Raw genomic sequence first — 19,238 nt, forward strand, 5'->3', positions numbered from 1 at the left:
ACCCCTGACCTCTGATCCCCTCCCCCCTGGAGCACAAGGTCATCTCAGGTGAAGGGACAGCCCATTGTCTTAGTCAGCCAGGACATGAGGGGGAGGAGGGAGGTAGGGAGAGGGGGAGGGAGGGGGAGGAGGGAGGTAGGGAGAGGAGGGAGGTAGGGAGAGGGGGAGGGAGGGGGAAGGAAGTGGGAAGTGGGGTACAACTGATATCAGCTCCCAGCTGCAAAAATACACAGATCAGACAATGCATCTCTGCTGTGCAGATACCATGAAGAGGAGAGGGTCACTACAGTTTGAAATGTTCAGAGAGGCACATACAACTGGACTGGCAGCTTTTGTTTTTTATTTATTACCTAAAAAAGAAAAAAATTCTATCACAAGTCACACTGAAATGTATTGCTTAAGAAAAAAATATATATTGATATCTTGTTTTGTACTTTTTTTTTGTAGGGAAACTCATTTCCGTTTGTGTTTGACCAGGAGAGGGGGGGCTATGTCCTGCCCCCCCACTCAGAAAATACATGAAGAAAAACAGAATTCACAGTTACCGTTTTATAAATTAACACACTCACACGTGCTGCAGTCTCTTATAGCTAGACCTCTGGTCTGGACTCTCCTCATGGCTACAAGATAAAGAACTAGAGAGCAGGCAACGTATATGATGAATCCACCCCCCCCCCCCCCTCCTAATATTTCTTACTTTCGTTTTTTTTTCAATTTCACACAGATGTGAGGCACACACAGAGTATAGTTTATACATAGATAAAAAATTACAACTTAAATTAACGTTTTACATTTTTTTGATGAGGGGTTGGGGTGAAACTAACAGAGGGTCAGGATGCTGGCAGTAAAGACTAACAAACACAGTGGAGAAAGAGTGGTGGAGAACAACATTATATCATATCCCACTACGTGCTTCAACCCCCCCAAGGAACTACAACCCCCATCACGTGAGGACTACAAAAGTGTGGCGACTTCCTGTGTCGGTCCAGAGTCGAGAAAGGATATAGTCTTTGCGTTTTAAGGCACAGAAGCCTTGACATAATAGAGACTCCACCTGCTAACAGAGAAGCCCCGGAGAGGAAGTCGCCCTGAGGAGCAAAACCAACGCCCCCAGAGAGGTGAGCGGTAAGGCCACTTGAAACAGGATGAGGTTCACTTGATGGGTAATCTCTCTCTGCAATCCCAAGGAGTGCAATCGTGGTAGGGTTGGACACAGACTGTCAGGGTCAGGGTTGCTTGTCTGTGTGTCTAACTCTTAGCAGGACACAACAGGGCTAGCTCCAATAACTTGAACTGACCAATGAGAAGCAGCCATTCATCACTTAGACAAACACTTCCTTCTCCCCACACACACACACACACACACAAGCCTGCAGATGGGGTTAGTTGTTCCAGGCCTATCAGACTCTGGGGGGAGGGGTTATGTTTAGAACCATTTGTGGCTTCGTAACCATAATGAGTGAATGAATGAATGAGTGGATGAGTAGATGGATGGATGAACACACTTCTCAGTGGCCGGCTCGAAGCCACAGTGGATGTCTGTTTTTTCAAAACAGCAGATAGGAGGTTCAATAAAAAATATATTTTTCATATTTAGGTTTTACATGCTGAGTAGATATCCTCTGTTCTGAGTCAGTGCGTTATTAGCCCCACCCATTCCTGCACACATGACCAGCTGTTCCATGATAATGTGCAAATCAACAACCAATCAGACCAGTTTGTGGAAACCTGAATGCTTTGTGAACAATGCTACATATTAAGTTTAATAATAATAATTGTTATGTTTCCATAGAGACGAGGTTAAGTATGAGTAGAAACCTCGCTCCCTGATGGAGGCTGAGAATAGAATGCCCAATGGAAGGGGTCGTACGCTGAGGACACACCCCCAGTCCACATGGTAACTAGTTTCCCTGGTTACTAGTCCACTTGGTAATTAGTCCGCCCAGGCGTTGACAGAGAGACGAGTCCCACACAACTAAAACATCGCTTCCCACAATCCTCAGCAAACGCGTCTCCGTATTCAGCAGTCCCCTCCGGCTCCTCCCCTCCTGCTCTGGCTCCTCCCCTCCGGGTCTGGCTCCTCCCCTCCGGCTCCTCTCCTTCTCCAGCCACACCCACCGCCCCTCGATCTGCCCCACCCCCTCAGGCCATGAGGAACTCAGTCTTCATGTCTGATTGTTTCCATAGTGCCTCGTCGTAGTCCAGGTCCAGGGAGCCCTCGCTGGATAGGCTGCTGTTGCTGTGGCTCCGCCCAGCCTTGCGGCTCGGCAGCCAATGGTAGGGCGCGCGCTGGTCACGCCGGCTCTTCCTCCTCACCCTCTTCTGCTGCATCAGCAGCTGCAGGCGCTCCACCTTGCAGCGCGTCGCCCGGTTCTCCGTCTGACGCACACGGTCACCTGGGGAGGAGTCAGGAGGGGGGAGGAGTCAGGAGGGGGGAGGAGTCAAACAGCAACACTGGAGCTGGCACTGCGGATGTGTGCGTGGCTGGGTGTGTATGCAGGTATATTTGCGTGTAGCTATGTTTGTGGATGTGTGTGTGCGGCCTGGCCTCATCTCAGCTATAAATACATGCAGGAGCTGTAAAGGAAGGAAAAGACACAATCTATAATGTAGACTCGTCTCAGAAGGAGATCATGAAATAACCCAGGGAAACGTCAATAACCCTCGTCTTGGTCTCTCTCACACGCACACACAGCTCAAACCACAAACATACACACAGCTCAAACCACAAACATACACACAGCTCAAACCACAAACACACTCAGACACATACAGCAGGAGCTTTTAACGTGGATCGATGTCAAATTAAAAAGCCCTATTGATTAAACCTTAGCTGCAGAGCAGCCATCTCTCTCAGGGGACAGACTATTGGCTTTCAGGAGAAAATGCAAGCGAATGGAAAAGAGGGGGATGAAGGGGGGGAAGAGAGAGAGAGAGAGAGTGTGCTTCTCCATTCTTTATGGCTGTAGCTTCATAGTTTATTGACCCCCCCCTCGTCTACCCTGAAGTCAAGAAGGGGAGGGGGGGGGGGGGGGTTGAGGAATTCCTCCCCTGGGTGTTGGGGAAGGTGGAGGGGAAGGAATGGAGGTAGGTGGCAGTTTTTCAAATCAATAGTGCTGCCCTCCTCTCTCTCTCTCGCTCTCACACACACACACACACACACACACACACAGAGGTTCTGGCATTGGTTTGGCTAGGGGCTTTGGAATTTGACTAGGCTGAACCTAGTGTGTGTGTGTGTCTCACTACCAGAGCTGAGTAGAAGGACTGGACACAGCTGGCCTCACGACTGATTATAACAGCATCGCTATTATTAGGATACACACACAATCAGGGCATTGAGAAACATTGAAGACTAGAGAAGAAGAGTGTGAGGGGAGAGAGAGAGAGCCCAGAGTGTGAGGGGAGAGAGAGAGAGCCCAGAGTGTGAGGGGAGAGAGCCCAGAGTGTGAGGGGGGAGAGAGAGAGCCCGCACATGAATAATGCATGTCCACACACACACACAGTCAAGGCCACTATCTTCCATCTGCAGTGGAAGAGACCAGGTTTAACCCTCCCCCTCCCCCTCCTCCCCCTCCTCCCCCCCCTCCAGCCCAACAAAAGCCCCTCCTGGTGTCCACTGTGAAGCTCAGACAAAGACCAGGGATAAGGAGGGATGAGGGGTTACCCAGCAGAGGAATTCAGCCCCCCCCCCCCAGGTCTTTGTCTGACCCCTAACCAAAAGCTTTCCAGCCTGACTATGACAACCACAGAGCACAGGCAACACCCCCTATATGTGGGTTAGCTCTGCCCCGGCTGCCCTGACCCGCTGGCTGTCTGGCTGTTTCTTCCAGTGGAAGTTCAGAGAAGGAGAAGAGGAGAGGAGACGAGAGGGAGACAAAGAAAGAAGGCGAAGCTGTCAGGACAGTGATGGAGCTTCCCTGGGCTCAGCAGTGTGTGTGTGTGTGTGTATACGTGTGTGTGTGTATACGTGTGTGTGTATGTATACGTGTGTGTGTGTGTGTACAGGGGAGACTCACCATGGGGCCTGCACATGTGTATCTGACTCTGCACCAGAGGGTGTAGGGGGGGCGTGCGTGCGCTGGGGGCGGCCGGCGTGGCGGGGGCAGGGGGGCAGGGTGGGGGGGAGGGCGTGGCATGCTGTCGGAGCTGGCTGAGGGATGGAGGAACCCCCTGGTAGTGCCGCGTGGCGCTGAGCAGGTCGTTGAGGATCTGGAGGATGGTGCTGATGTCACGACGAGGGCGTCCACTGCTGTCCTGACAGTTAGGGTGCAGCGTGCCTGCAGGGAAGGGGGGCAGAGTTAGTAACCCTGGGGGGGCTACGACACACATATGTATCCCTCCGCCAGGACAGCTAGCGCTCTCACCTGAGAAGGTTCCAGAGAACACCCCGGGGCCGTGGTTCACAAAGCTCTCGATGACGGCGCCGGGCTTGCGTGACCGGGAGGAGGAGCTGTTACCAGAGGGCTTCGTGCTGCAGCTGGGCTGGAGGGAGAAACACACTGGGATATTACACCCTTTTACACACACACACACACACCCTCACACACACAACCTCACACACACACCCTGTTACACACACACACCCTGTTACACGCACACACACACCCTGTTACACACACACCCTCAGTTTCAGGTTTTGGTGGGGAGGGGGGTCTTACCTGGGGGCTGGAGGCTGGTGGAGGGGGCCTCTGGGGGCTGGGGGCGGCTTGGCGGGGGGGCAGGAAGACACTCTGCTGGGGGAGGCAGGGGGAGGGCGGAGGGGGGGAGCCGTGTCTGGAGGTGGAGCTGTAGACAGGAGCGGGGGGCGGAGGGGGGGAGGCTGCGGGGGAGGGGGCAGGGTGTTGGGGCAGAGGCACGCGGGGGTGTCCAGAGCTGGGGGCCGCACTCCCTGAGGGGAGACCCGGAGCCTCCCCCCCACCATGCCCCCCCCTGCTCTGAAGCCCCGCCCCCCCCACGGCCTGCTGGGATGCCAGCTGCAGCTGGACGAACATCATGTGGTCTCCCACACGCAGCGCCAGAGTCAGGGGGGACCGGCCACACAGGAAGTCACTGACCTGCAAACAGGAAACGGAAATACTGCTGCTGAGTCATGTGATCCTCAGAGGTCAAAATAGGCCACGCCCACACACGCACCACCACCCGTCATTGCCTCCCCTTTCTCCCCCCTCTCCTCTCCTCCCCCCACCCTCCCCCTCCAGTTGACAGACAAAGCCAGTTCTGCAGGCTGGTCTGTCTGAAGGACAGGAAGCAGCATTCTGAACATTCTGAATGGCTGATTGTCCTGGTGAGGAAGGGGGGAGGAGGACTGACCATGTTAGGAGTGTCGAGAAGGAGAGCAGAGCCAAGAGTGTAGGCTTTGACCCTCTCTGGTCCTGACACTCACAGTCACACACACACACACACACAGAGCTTGGCTGAGGGACACACAGACGACAACAAGCCCTCTTGTCCAGTCATGTCCCTCCCTGCCTCTCCCCTCCTTTCTTCCGGCCCATCCTCTCTCTCTCCATCCTCCTGCTCTCCATCCTCCCTCTATCCATCCTCCCTCCCTCTCTCTATCCTCCCTCTCTCCATCCTCCCTCTCTCCATCCTTCCATCCCTAAATCCCCTACGTAGCCAGTATTCAGTCCCTGCATCCAGAGGGAAAAGAGGGTTAGGAAAAAAGAGAGCGAGGAGGAGAGGAGACTCACACAGAGCAGTGTGTATGCTCTCTGTGTGAGTCTGACTGACAGCTGTCATGAGAATGAGTATTCCGTTTCCCCACCCTAACCACACACACACACAAAGCCAGGGGCCCCTAAAGAGGCGTGTATGAGGGGGGGCTTTAAATCACACATTGGCGCTGGGCTGGTGTTTGTGTTGCGTGTGAAGGACAATGACACATCGCTGCAGCTATGCCTGGGGGAGAGAGAGAGGGGGAGGTGATGGAGAGAGGGAGAGAAGGGGAGGTGATGGGGGAGAGAGAGGGAGGTGATGGAGAGGGAGAGAGAGGGAGGTGATGGAGAGAGAGAGAGGGAGAGAGGAGGGAGAGAGAGAGGGAGAGGTGATGGAGAGAGAGAGAGGGGGAGAGAGAGAGGGAGAGTGAAGCGTCTCCTCTTTACTGCTGGTGAAGATGACCTTCTCACCCCACACCACAGCCCCTAACTACACCACACACACACATGCATACACACACAAACCACAAGCACACACCTTTATTGTATTATTCCTTCCTGGTTGTGATGTCTCAGTAGTTGAGTCACATGTTTAGAGTTGCTCACCCAAACCCACATCGCCTGTGTGTGTGTGTTTGCGTGTTTCAACATGTGTGTAGAAATATCCCCTTTTAAGCCGTCTGCTTAATGTGGTCTCCAAATACACGCACACATACACAGAAAGCAGCCATGGTAATGTCCTCCTCGTGCATGGCTGGGAGGGTACAGGCTGGGAGGGTACAGGCTGGGAGGTTACGGGGTAGGAGGGTGGGGGGTAGGAGCTCTCTTGAGCAAGGGCCTTTGTTGCTATGCAGCCACAGAGAAAATATGACGAGAGGGAAATCCAGAAGGAGGGTTAAAGGGGGGGGAGGGTGAGGGGGGGAGGGTACCGGGGGGAGGGGAGGGTGTCAGTGGAGATGGTGGCGATTAAATATTCAGTGACAGTATCCTTCTGGCTCCCACTCTCTCTCTCTGCCTCCATCCCTCTCTGCCTCCCTCCCTCTCTCTCTCTGCCTCCCTCCCTCTCTCTGCCTCCCTCTCCGCCTCCCTCTCTCTCTCTCTGCCTCCCTCCCTCTCTCTCTGCCTCCCTCCCTCTCTCTCTGCCTCCCTCCCTCTCTCTCTGCCTCCCTCCCTCTCTCTCTGCCTCCCTCCCTCTCCTCCTATCACTAGACTGGCAGGTTATTTATTGGAGTCCCTGTGGTTCAAGGAACTCATTGACAGACATGCTTGTCTTCCAGAACTGAGAAAGAGGGAGAGATGGAGGAGAGAAGAGAAAAGGGGGAGGGAGGGATGAGGCCAGGGCTGGGGAGGGAGGGATGAGGCCAGGGCTGGTGAGGGAGGGATGAGGCCAGGGCTGGGGAGGGAGGGATGAGGCCAGGGCTGGTGAGGGAGGGATGAGGCCAGGGCTGGTGAGGGAGGGATGAGGCCAGGGCTGGTGAGGGAGGGATGAGGCCAGGGCTGGTGAGGGAGGGATGAGGCCAGGGCTGGTGAGGGAGGGATGAGGCCAGGGCTGGGGAGGGAGGGATGAGGCCAGGGCTGGTGAGGGAGGGATGAGGCCAGGGCTGGGGAGGGAGGGATGAGGCTCCCATGTGTAACTGCTGTTACTCTGTCCACCTGGTTGGCTACAACTGACCAATCAGACGCACTGTACCTGCCATGCTCCAGCCCACACAGCTGCCAGCCAGTCACGACGCTTTGTGAGCTCAAAACACAACACACTCAGGAGACAATGACCATCACGACACACACTTCAGATCTGCTGCATGACACACACACTCATTCACTCTCTGCAGGTCCGCTGGATGGGGAGAAGTTGGGTGAGGAAGGGGGGGGGGGGGAGATGGGTGAGGAAGGGGGGGGGGGGGGAGATGGGTGAGGAAGGGGGGGGGGAGATGGGTGAGGAGAAGCCGGTTCTCATGCCTCTACTTTCACTATTGATCATAGTGAGTCACACCACACTGACTCACAAACCAATACTGTACATCCCTCTAACACGCACACACACAGAGAGCTTCCAGGAATGGTATGCTAATATTGAGAGACCGGCCCATCTGTCATGAGCATCTGAACCTGCTTCCTGGAACCGATCTGACTACACACGCTGCCTCTGTGTGTGTGTCAGCGTGTGTGTGTGTGTGTGTGTCAGCGTGTGTGTCAGTGTGTGTGTCAGCGTGTGTGTGTGTCAGCATGTGTGTGTGTGTCAGCATGTGTGTGTGTGTGTGTCAGTGTGTTTGTCAGCATGTGTGTGTGTGTGTCAGTGTGTTTGTCAGCATGTGTGTGTGTGTCAGCATGTGTGTGTATGTGTGTGTTAGTTTGTGTCCCGTAGGAAGGTCTATGTTGGTGAGGATGTGCCTAGGCATGTCCCCCCCCCCCCCCTCCCAGCCAGGCTCCCAGGAGACCAGACATAGGAGAGAAGGATTCTCTCCCTCCTGCCTCTCCCTCAGTGAGGTGCAGGTTAGAGCAGGTTCTTACCTGCGTCTCCCTCAGTGAAGATGCAGGTTAGAGGTTCTTACCTGAGTCTCTGTTAAGCTCTCCAGTGCTTGCATGACGGACTGCTCTGGTCTGGAGGCCTGCGACTGGAGGGACACGCGTGTTAGTGTTCACATCAGCGGAACATCACCGACACTGCTAAACAGACTTACTCAACTCTGACCACAGGAACACTGTAAAACTACACACCTGTGTACCATCACTGCAACATGACTGTAGCGTGTGGGTAGCGTGTGGGTAGCGTGTGGGAGATGTGGGGTGACTCACCATGAGCCCAGCCTCCACTGTGGGTACCAGGGTTAGTCTGCTCCGGTCAGTCACACCCAGATCCAGCAGCCGGCCTGAGCTCAGACGCCTGGAGGAGGAGACAGGGTTAGACACCAGGGAGAGAGACCAGGCTGAGAGGGGGAGGGAGGGTTAGACACCAGGGAGAGAGACCAGGCTGAGAGGGGGAGACAGGGTTAGACACCAGGGAGAGAGACCAGGCTGAGAGGGGGAGGGAGGGTTATATCTGTGTTTTGTGGGTTTCTGGGCACCAGAGAGAGCTGGGTGTCTGAGCGTGTCAGCGGTTCTGAGTCACCAGGCATGCAGGGCAGCCCCACCCAGGGCCCTGCACTAGCTCTAACCCTGTCCAACACACAATGCCTGCTGCCCTGTGCAATAAAACCAATACACCAGAACCAGATGGACGGATAGTCGAATCAAATACACCTCAACATGTTACTTTTGGATCCACATTCCTCCAGGAGAGAGCAGTGATATGAGGTGCAGTATATATAATAAGAAATGACATATTAATGTAGCATTTCCACCAGTCAGATGCTCAAGCCACTAAGCTGTACCCAGGCAGGGTTCAACTCTGAAGAGATCAGGATGTAACCTGACCAGACGTAGGGGTCAGCAGGCTGGTCGTCTACATGCCTCACCTGAACATCCCTCAGTAGAATTCTATTCTGGATATATTAGTCTTAGTGTTGCTCATGTAGGATCAGGTTTGGACAGGCCATGAGGGAACTGTCAGGAGGACCAGAGAATTCCAGTGTACCTGTAGCTGTTAGAAATGTCACCTATGAACAGGGTGTCCTGGGTGTGTTGAGGCAGACTGTTGACACAGTCTGGGCCTCCTGCAGGCAGATCACATACTGTTCTCTACAGCAGGGACACGTCACAGTCTTACCTGCCTTATCTCTCTACCTGCCTCACCTGCCCTGCCTGTCCGTCTACCTGCCAGCCTTGTTTTTCTACCTGCCCTGCCTCACCTGCCTCTCCGCAGCGCTGCGAAGCCCTGACTCCACCAGGCTAAACGGACCGCGTGCGGAGCTTTAGCATGAAACAACGTGACCCCGCAGCGGAACAAAGAGGCTTGCGCTCCGGCTGTTCGGTCAGCTATTCGGACGCGAGAGGGGATTAAAAACGTTTTTCAGGTTTTTAGGGGGTGAAGTGGCCTGAAGGCGATTACTCAAGCACCGGCGGCTAGAGAGGATTTAAAACAATGCGGCCGGGTGACAAAGACCTCCCTCCCCCTACTCCTTTGTCATTTAACCAAGGACAATCCAATTCAATTGGAAACCCGCTAATATCTCAGTTTCGTTATTCAGAAAATGACTATTTGGACACACCTTTGTAAAGCATTGTTTAGCTGTCGCCATCGTGACTACGAGCGTAATGAATTGTCGATAATAGCTCCAGTGTTTCGGAGAGTTCTCCGTGTATACGGCAGGCCAGCTGAGAAGGGAGGCCCTCTGACTCAAACAGAAACCAGTGTTTGTGTTGGCTGAACAGTACTGGCGTTAGGGCTACCTTCCCATACAGCACGGGCTATCCCGGAATAGCTAACAACATATCCTGTAGCTTCGAACACAATCCACATCCTAACTACCGTCAGAATGTGGGTATTTTTAGCCTAAACTGACGTGTTTTTGTCGACTAGCGCTGCAGCGTCAACTCTGCCGCTGCGTGAACAGACTGTTGAAAGCCACTGCGCTTCTCTCTGTAACTCATCTGTGTGTTGATTGCATTTGATCCATATCACACATGAATTCAATCATTGATATATACACATAAATAAACGCGACAGTCTGCAGGCTGGCTCGTCAATATGAACCCTGACCAGTGTGTCACGGTGCATCGATACAGTCAATACCCGGTGAGCTGTCTGTGGAGTCTACAGCCCTATTGTGTTCTACCACACAGTTGTCATTGTATGCAGCTACATTGGAGCCAGGGTGAACACCGCGTGCCTACACCGCGTACATACACCGCCCTGCACGCTGTGGATATGTGTTTACTGGGTCACTCACGTCTCTTTGTGCAGAAGGGCGAGCCTCTCTTTTGGTATTTTCAGCCTCTGGGAGAGCCGTTTCTTCAAGCCTTCCACGGTCTCCTCCTGCGGTAGTGACAGCTCGAAGCGCGTGCCGGTGGTGGAGTGGATGTACACGTTCATGGAGGGCTCGCTGGGCACGGCCTCGCAGGAGGGACTGCCGCGGCTCGCGCAACTCCGCGCGCCGGGGTGCGGGTCCATTCGATAGCCTGTAGTCAGGGGTAGACGGTACGGTGGAGCAGGGTGGAGGGAGAGGAGGCGCGGGGTGGGGGGAGAGGAGGCGAGCCAGTTAGAAACAGCTCCTTGCCGGAGAAGAAAGGACCTGCTTGCATTCAGAAGGAAGCGCCTCTGTGTCCTTCCTCGCCTTTCTCCTCTGAAAACGAGTCGACCTCTTCGTTAGCTACCATGAGAATACAAATCCACCGGTCGATGGGGAGAGTCGTGCCTTTGTTGCGTTACGGGGAAATATCTTATGTAGCTTTTGCTCTCTAAATTCCGCGTCCCCGACAGCGCTCCAGCCCGGTAAATTAGAGGACGAGCAGAACCAAAGATTACACGCGCAGCCGAGACCGTCAAAGTAGCTCGGGGAACGCTTCCTTTCCGTACAGAAACACGAGACTGATGGGCCTATCCACTGATTCTTGTTATTCTATGAAAGACATGCGGCCCAAAGATTAAAAGAAGCTAAACAGAGGATCTGCGGTGATTATAAACCTCATTGGATTAATACGGTGCTGCAGCGCTACGTCCCCATGCTCAAGGCGACTCCAGTGAAAAAGCAACAATGAGTTTCTGTCAATCACTAGAGCTGGCCCAGCACGCGGGCGCCTCAGCCAATAGCAGGAGTAGATTCACGCCCACGTGGCGCAGAGACGCTGTCCCTATTCTCACCAACGAGGTCGATCCTCACCCACTCGCTCGCTCCCATTCTTGTGTGTGAGAGCCAATCGGCTGTTTGTGTGTGATGAAGGGGGTGGGGCTTGAGACCCAGACCATTCATAACATGTCAGCATGAGTCCAGCACCACTACAGGCCGTTCCTAGTCCCTGACCTAGAACCACCAGGGTCCTGTACTGGGATAGACCCTGGGCAAGACATCTAACAAGGCGTGACAACTTAGCACTGCCTCTAAACCTGCTGGCATCAGGCTACAGAAGTGGTGGTGTTTTAAGAGTCAGGCGGCTGAGCGGTTAGAGTATCGGGCTAGTAATCAGAAGGTCACTGGTTCGATTCCCGGCCGTGCAAAATGACGTTGTGTCCTTGGGCAAGGCACTTCACCCTACTTGCCTCGGGGGAATGTCCCTGTACTTAGTGTAAGTCGCTCTGGATAAGAGCGTCTGCTAAATGACTAAATGTAAATACTGCTCCCTGTCTAGCACAGGAAAGATTATGTTCCTAAGTGACATGGCATGTTATCTGCTAGCATTCTGTTGGATTGCACAATTCTAGCTAACGTGTGTGTGTGTGTGTGTGTGTGTGTGTGTCGCTCTGGATAAGAGCGTCTGCTAAAATGACTAAATGTGTGTGTGTGTGTGAGAGAGAGAGAGAGAGAGAGAGAGAGAGAGAGAGAGAGAGAGAGAGTCAAACCTTGGCGTTATCAGGTGCTGGCCCTGATAGTGGTGCTATGACGTCAGAGTCCTCGCTAGCACTATGTAAATAAGGCTAGCAGAGTTCTCTTCAGGAAGTACGCCTAGTCATTAGAGAGAGATGGCTGGTCTTGTACACTCCTTTCATGAGTTTTGCATAATAACAACCAAAGCTTCACTACAAGTAACTCTCTAGCGAGTATCCCAGCCCTGCCCGTCCCGTCTGTCCCGGCCCGTCCCAGCCCGTCCCGTCTGTCCCGGCCCGTCCCTGCCCAGCCCGTCTGTCCCGGCCCGTCCCAGCCCGTCCCGTCTGTCCCGGCCCGTCCCTGCCCAGCCCGTCTGTCCCGGCCCGTCCCAGCCCGTCCCGTCTGTCCCGGCCCGTCCCTGCCCAGCCCGTCCCGTCTGTCCCGGCCCGTCCCAGCCCGTCCCGCCCCATCCCGTCCCAGCCCGTCCCGCCCCGTCCCAGCCCGTCCCATCCCAGCCCGTCTGTCCCGTCCCAGCCTAGCCCGTCCCAGCCCGTCCCGTCCCGGCCCCCCCATTTAATTTGTTCTGGAACCGATTTCTGCTGCGGCTGCAGCTTTGGGATGGGTAAGACTCGCAGGTGCCCTCTGGGGGACAGGTGACGCACCGTAGGTGAGCTGTGCAGGTGAGGCGAGGCTCTAACCACCTGCTGAAACACCGTAGGTGAGCTGTGCAGGTGAGGCGAGGCTCTAACCACCTGCTGAAACACCGTAGGTGAGCTGTGCAGGTGAGGCGAGGCTCTAACCACCTGCTGAAACACCGTAGGTGAGCTGTGCAGGTGAGGCGAGGCTCTAACCACCTGCTGAAACAGCGGCTCCCCTGTAATCTAGATAATGTATCCCGGGCACAAGTACGGAATTACCAGAATAACACGTTTTCAGCATTTCACGTTGAGCAACGCCAGCCTAATGTTGGGGGCATCTCGTGATGAAACACAACTAATGTAACCGTTGGGAAGCTGTGTCATAAAGCTACGAACGCACTGACTGGAACCGAGGTCACTAACTGGAGATCAACACCTAAACTGTAGGCTACAACATTGAGAAAAATACGTGGAACTGCTTGTTAAATAACGTTTGGTTAATCGAAAATCCGTGATTCTCTCAACATTTCAGTCCCCTCCGTGAACTTTTGAATAGTTGGAAAAAGTTGGAATTTATGATATGTAGGTCTATAATGTGTTTTCAGTTCAATCTGTAGACCAGTGACCACTAACCCTAACATCAACATTGTTTTCCTAACTGAAGTCGTTGGTGCTACTTACCAATGATAGTGGCGAAAACTTTAAAGCTTCGCGTTAAAGTCTTGGATTTTCCAAGTTTCCCCAGTTTGGGCATGTAGGTTCCCCGCGCTATAAAGAGCTCTCCGGTAAATCCAGATAGCGGCCGTATGCAACACCGTCTCACGGGAAATTCAGCAAATCTGTGCGTCCACTCTCCTACACGCTGCGTACCGACAGACCAAGAGACTTCTCCACTTGGCTCGTTCACCGTTCCTGTAATGCCTGTGTGACGTCCGTGCTCCGGGGTCTGTCGTGTTCACAGCGGGGGCGGGGAGCGGGGGTGACAGCTAGTCCGTCCCTCTCGGATATGGAAGGGTAGAGCTCGAGCGGGTTCTTGCTATGTCAGCATGTGATTTAAGGTAGCCATGTAATTCCTCCTGTAGTGTGTTCCTCTCTCCCAATCCCAGGCACTAATGCGCGCTCTCCACGAACGGAATGAATGCGCTTGCAGTAATTGAAGAGGTCTCTATCGGTAGATAACCGAACGGGCGTTTTTTCCTTGAAAGGACATGCAAGCAGAGCCACACCCCGCGCTGTTACGACCTTAACAAAGCGCAAATGAACCGAAAGCTGCAGAAATTTCAAGGGTGGCGTCTTCCTCTAAAGAGAAGAAATGTCACCTGGCAACAAACAGACCATAAACAAAGGGCCTTGGATACCAGCTGAACACCTGAAGACAAATAAACAACCGATCTCTCAAGACTCCTCCCCAGACCAGTCAATCAAACTATCACTGAGAGAGTATTACTGTGAGAGAAGGAATGTGAGAGCATTATGTAGAGTATTAGGAGCTGTAGTATTGTGTAGTAGTACTGTGAGAGTATTAGAAGCTGTAGTCCTGTAGTAGTACTGTGTGTGTACTGTGTGTGTGTACTGTGTGTGTGTGTACTGTGAGCTGCAGCCTTTTGAGTGATTAAGGAGCCAGGATTGTTGACACATCAGATGGTATCAGATACTGGAGTGACACACTGAGTGTCAGGGACCTGTGTGTTTACCAGTGTGGGACTGTGTTTGTGTATGAGAGAGAGTGTGTGTGAGTGACTGTGTGTGTGTGTGTGTGTGTGTGTGTGTGTGTGTGAGAGAGAGAGAGAAGGAGCAGAAATCCACCCATCTCAGTCACCCCAGAGATGAGCCATCTCTGATCAATCAGCTCAGTCATGAGCCTGAGGTGTGCTGGCCACGCTACACGAGACACGCTACACACACACTCTCTCACACGCAGAGAGTGAGAGAGTGTGTGTGTGTGTGTGAGTGACTGAGTAACTGTGTGTTTATGTGTGTGAGAGCGAGCTGTGGGAAATGTTTTATGAGGTTCTGTGAACCAATGATGACCCACCCTTCATTACCAACACTCACTGTGCATGTGTATGTGCTGGCATATTTTGTATTTTCAAGTGTGTTTTCTATATGTGTGTGCGTGGATGTGTGAGCGTGTGTGTGTCATCTTCCTAACCTAACCCAGCGCTGCCTAACCCTAACCATACCCAAAGTTCTACAGTTTGGGTGGTCAGTCTGTATTTAGCAGGTACAGGTCAAAGTAACGACATCTCAGCCACCAGGCCCCTCCCCTCCTCTCCACTGGGACGTCAGAGAAACATAGAAATAGAATGTGAAACAGTCTTCTCACCATCACTCGCTCAAAATAGACCTCCAGCTTCTCACCCAACTACGTCACTTACTCCACTCCTGCAGCAGAGTTTATTCCAGTCCAAAACTAAGGAGGATTTATTCCACATACAGCCAGTTAGCCAGCTGATTGGGTCACCAGCCAGTCAGCTAACCAGACAGCCAGACAACTAACCAGTCAGCTAACCAGCAAATCAGCCAGTCAGCCAGCTAACCAGCCAGATTCATCCTGCAGTGCTGTCAGTGCTAGTGTGTTCTGAACACGGTTGAACCACACGGTCACCACGATGGGTCGCCCAGAGTGAGCTTCCAGCATGGTCTTGTGGACCCGGAATGAGTCTGTTTCTACAACGCATTCCTGTGATTCCATAATATACCTGAAGGTGTTAAGAACTCGTAGATGTTCTAGAAGATATCTGATGTTCTAGAACACCTGGGGATTCTGTAGCCTGTGTGTGATGACAACACTCTGGAATGTCGCGATAACAGAAGTCAGCAGTATTTCTCAACATCTGAGCTGCAGGACTGGTCTTGGTTCTCACGTCACCAAAATGCTGTTACCCAACATCCTGTCATCCTGTCCAACCAGCCACTTTCAGCAGTTCCAGACAGCCAGTTCCAGCCAGCCAGCTACAGCAGTTCCAGCCAGCCAGTTCCAGCCAGCCACTTCCAGCCAGCCACTTCCAGCCAGCCAGTCACTGTTCATCTCTGCTGTGGCACCTGATCTGCTCACAGATACAGTCTTTCTGAACTGACCAATTAAGGATGTGTTTATAAAGCAGCTAATCAGGATGTCTTTATAATGCAGCTGATACAAACTGACACGTGTGGTAATAAAGGCTGACACACCCTCCCCCTTCGCATCATGTTTGGGTTATCAGGGTTATAGTTGTGGGGGTCTGGGTTGGGTCTCTCTCTCTCCACCTCTCCATCTCCCTCCACCTCTCTCTGTCTCTCTCTCTCTCCACCTTTCTCTCCCTCCACCTCTTCCTCTCTACCTCCCTCTCTCTATGTCTCTCCCTCTACACCTCTGTCTCTCTCTCTCCACCTCTCTATGCAGAGCCAAGGGCAGCAGTGTCAGCAGTCACTGGATGACAGCCATTATCTGCACACACACACAACCTCTCAAACATGCGCCCATATAAACACTGTCACACACACTTACACACACAAAGAATTACAAACATTTTCCAGGAAAGAGAGAAGAGGAGGGGAGGGGAGAGGACAGAAAGATAGCTGAGGAGAGGAGAGAGACTGAGGAGAGGAGAGAGGCCCATGATATATATGTGGACCAGTATCTATGTGTGGCCTTTAGCTGGAGGTGTGTGTGTGTGTGTGTGTGTGTGGGGAGCCACAGTGGAAACTGTCTGGATGTTGGCAGCATATTTTCCAGGAGCCTCAGAGGAGAAACCACTGAGCTCTGTCAGCCCAGACAGACACACTGACTGGGGCAGGGCTGGGGCAGAGGCTGGGGCAGAGGCTGGGGCAGAGGCTGGGGCAGAGGCTGGGGCAGAGGCTGGGGCAGAGGCTGGGGCAGAGGCTGGGACAGGGAGAGAGTGAGTGAGGGAGAGAGTGAGGGAGAAGAGAGGGAGGGGTCAGAGGATTCCTTGCAGCCACTTCTCAGAGAGTGTGTGTGCAGAATATCTCTTCCACTAAAGCTCTGTTAAAGAGCCTTCAGCTCAAAGGAAGTAGACCGTTTCCCAGGAAGAGTGGGTGTCTGGTGTCAGCTGGTCTCTCTTGGTAGCGTCCTGTTGAAGCAGCCTGACTCACAACACTGATCTGGCCTCACCAGTCTGTTGGCATGCTAAGACTTGACTACAAAAACGTTGTGTGTATATGTGTGCATGAGTGTATGTCCATGTGGGGCCTCCCAAGTGCCTGAGGATATCATGCTTCTACAGAGAACCCCGCTGGTCTGAAGTGGAACCAAGCAGCTAATCAGAGGATCTCTCTCCGATCCATAGAACCAAAACACCTCTGATCCCAACCTGGCGAAGCATCTGATAACCCAGACAAGTCTCTCTCTCTCTCTCTACATCTCTCTTTCCCCTTTCTATCTCCCTTCTCTCCATTCTCTCCCTTTGTTTAAAAAAAGAACTGTCTTTTTCAATGGCTCTAGGTCATCAGAGTTTTTATACCGCCAACTGGTGGTGTAATGTGAGAACTGCACTGGTAATGTTCACATTCAAACACTAAATGTCGGCATTGACGGTCAGCGCTTCAACACCGCCATCTGGTGGTTTATTATGAGGACAGCACTTGTAATGATCATATTACACCAGTAGATAGCAGGGTGGAAACGCAACTCAGTGGTGGTATTAAAATAGCTCCGCTTTAAAAACACAGTTTGAAGTGGTGAACTGAGGTATTGTAGCTAGCTATCTAGCCGGCTGAATATTACCTCTGTGCAGCTAAAGTTTGATTGATGGGTGGATGTCCTTATATTATTATTTAAATGTTGTTGGTTTGTGCTTACATAAATGTAACGGGTGTGAACCTGTGAAACTCACTCCTCAGGTATGTAACAGTAGCCTGGCTCTGCCCACCTACGTACTTCCGCTCAATTTGGATTTTGCATCTGTACTAGGTCTGGGATTTCAGTGCATCAGTCAGTTTTCAGAAGAAAAAAAATGTGTAGGTCCAATCAGCGAACAGAGGGGGTGGCTGAGAACGATGACATTGATGTCGAGCACTAGTTTGAGTTGTAGTTCAGTAATGGTGGCGGAGAAAGATGCGAGCGAAGCTATTATGTGGTTGTGGCAACGCCTCCGAATATCCATAAGTTAAAGCCGGAGCAAGAACAATCCTTCCTGAGTTTTGTTGGTGGTCATGATGTTGTGGCCCTCCTCCCCACGGGGTTCGGGAAAAGTTAGATTTTCCAGCTACGGCAGCTAGCTCTGTTACAGTAGTGGTGAAGGAATTGGCTAAGGAGAACGCTAGCGATTAGTTATGGCAGATCAGAGTGGCTCTGGGCAGATACAATAGTTTTAAACTTCAACAGAGTACCCGCTTACAAGGAAGTCAACGCTTGTCAATGGAGCGAGGCCAGACTCTCTGTACAAATGATATGTACGAGAGTCTGGTTAGGACCAGGCTAATGTAACAGGCCACCCGCATCAATGAAGAGCTAGCTTTTCTTTGGCGTAGTTGGTAGTGGTATCGCTTGGCAAGTCAGAAGTTGTGCGTTCGAGCTCAGCGAGTAGCGGACGATACCTTGTTGTGACGGAGCGTGGCTACGTCTGTTACATACCTCACATAAGCACCCGTCATATTGTTTAAACAGTGAAAAATGATGGGATTTCGATATAAGAAAACAAAGAAAGCTTTTCTTTTTGCATATGTAATGTCGTTTCTACAAGCCTGCAGCCAGGTCCTGGGTAAATTACAGGGGCATATGCCATCTAGTGGTGGGAGGTGGAACTACACCAGCCTGCACAGTGCAGAACAATCTGAACATTGTGTCCTAGTGTCAGTGTAGCAGGAAGAAGGGGCCAGGACACAGACCAGGACGTTCCTGCCCGGTAGCAGAGATGTGGAGACACAGCGACCTGCTCCAACAGGATCCATGTCATTGAGAAATCTTATTCTGATGTGGCTGGTTACTCGTGACTGTCCCTAGACACCACAGTAGTCAGAACCATAAATGTATATAAAGGGTAGATGTCTCGTCCGCGTTGTCGAACGTCCGCACATGGTGGCCATCTTGCTACAGTCAACTCGCTCACCCATAACATTGTGTTAATGCTACATGTACTTTTTAAATGACCATAACTTGCTCAATTTTCAACCGATTTTTTAACTGTTTGGTTTGTTATCAACGTCAGAGATGTCGGTATGCCACTGCATACTTCTATTCTATATTTAAAAAAAAAGTATGCCACTGCATACTTCTATTCTATTTTTATTTATTTATTATGCCACTGCATACTTCTATTCCATCTAAGTACGCAACAACAAAAAAACAATTGAGCAAGTTATGGTCATTTAAAAAGTACATGTAGCATCAACACAATGTTATGGGTGAGCGAGTTGACTGTAGCAAGATGGCCGCCATGTGCGGACGCTCTAGACTCCGCCGTAAGACATCTAGTCTATATATATCTATGGTCAGAACTATGCACATCCTGGATGTTCTGCTGTCCTTCCTGTATGCACCGTGTCTCCATGACGACACACCTTAGTAACAAGCCAACTCCAATGAAGGAAGCAACACAGGA

At 52.2% G+C, this 19,238-nt stretch overlaps 1 protein-coding gene across 2 annotated transcripts; it reads right to left on the reverse strand.

The window, feature by feature from the left end:
• Positions 1–318: 318 nt before the first annotated feature.
• midn (midnolin) lies at positions 319–13,609 on the reverse strand. Of its 2 annotated transcripts, none has more exons than XM_067230725.1 (8): positions 13,378–13,609; positions 10,487–10,715; positions 8,454–8,541; positions 8,210–8,272; positions 4,662–5,057; positions 4,368–4,485; positions 4,020–4,280; positions 319–2,396 (listed from the first exon to the last, which is right to left on the reverse strand). In XM_067230725.1, the coding sequence occupies exons 1-8, from the start codon at positions 13,448–13,450 to the stop codon at positions 2,143–2,145; spliced, it is 1,482 nt and encodes a 493-aa protein (XP_067086826.1). In that variant the 5' UTR covers positions 13,451–13,609; the 3' UTR covers positions 319–2,142. The 2 variants fall into 2 exon arrangements, with proteins under 2 accessions (XP_067086826.1, XP_067086827.1); XM_067230726.1 differs by having other exon boundaries at positions 8,376–8,541; positions 13,378–13,598.
• Positions 13,610–19,238: the final 5,629 nt, after the last annotated feature.

Source organism: Osmerus mordax, chromosome 27 (assembly GCF_038355195.1).
Source record: "Osmerus mordax isolate fOsmMor3 chromosome 27, fOsmMor3.pri, whole genome shotgun sequence".
NCBI classification, from domain to species: domain Eukaryota; kingdom Metazoa; phylum Chordata; class Actinopteri; order Osmeriformes; family Osmeridae; genus Osmerus; species Osmerus mordax.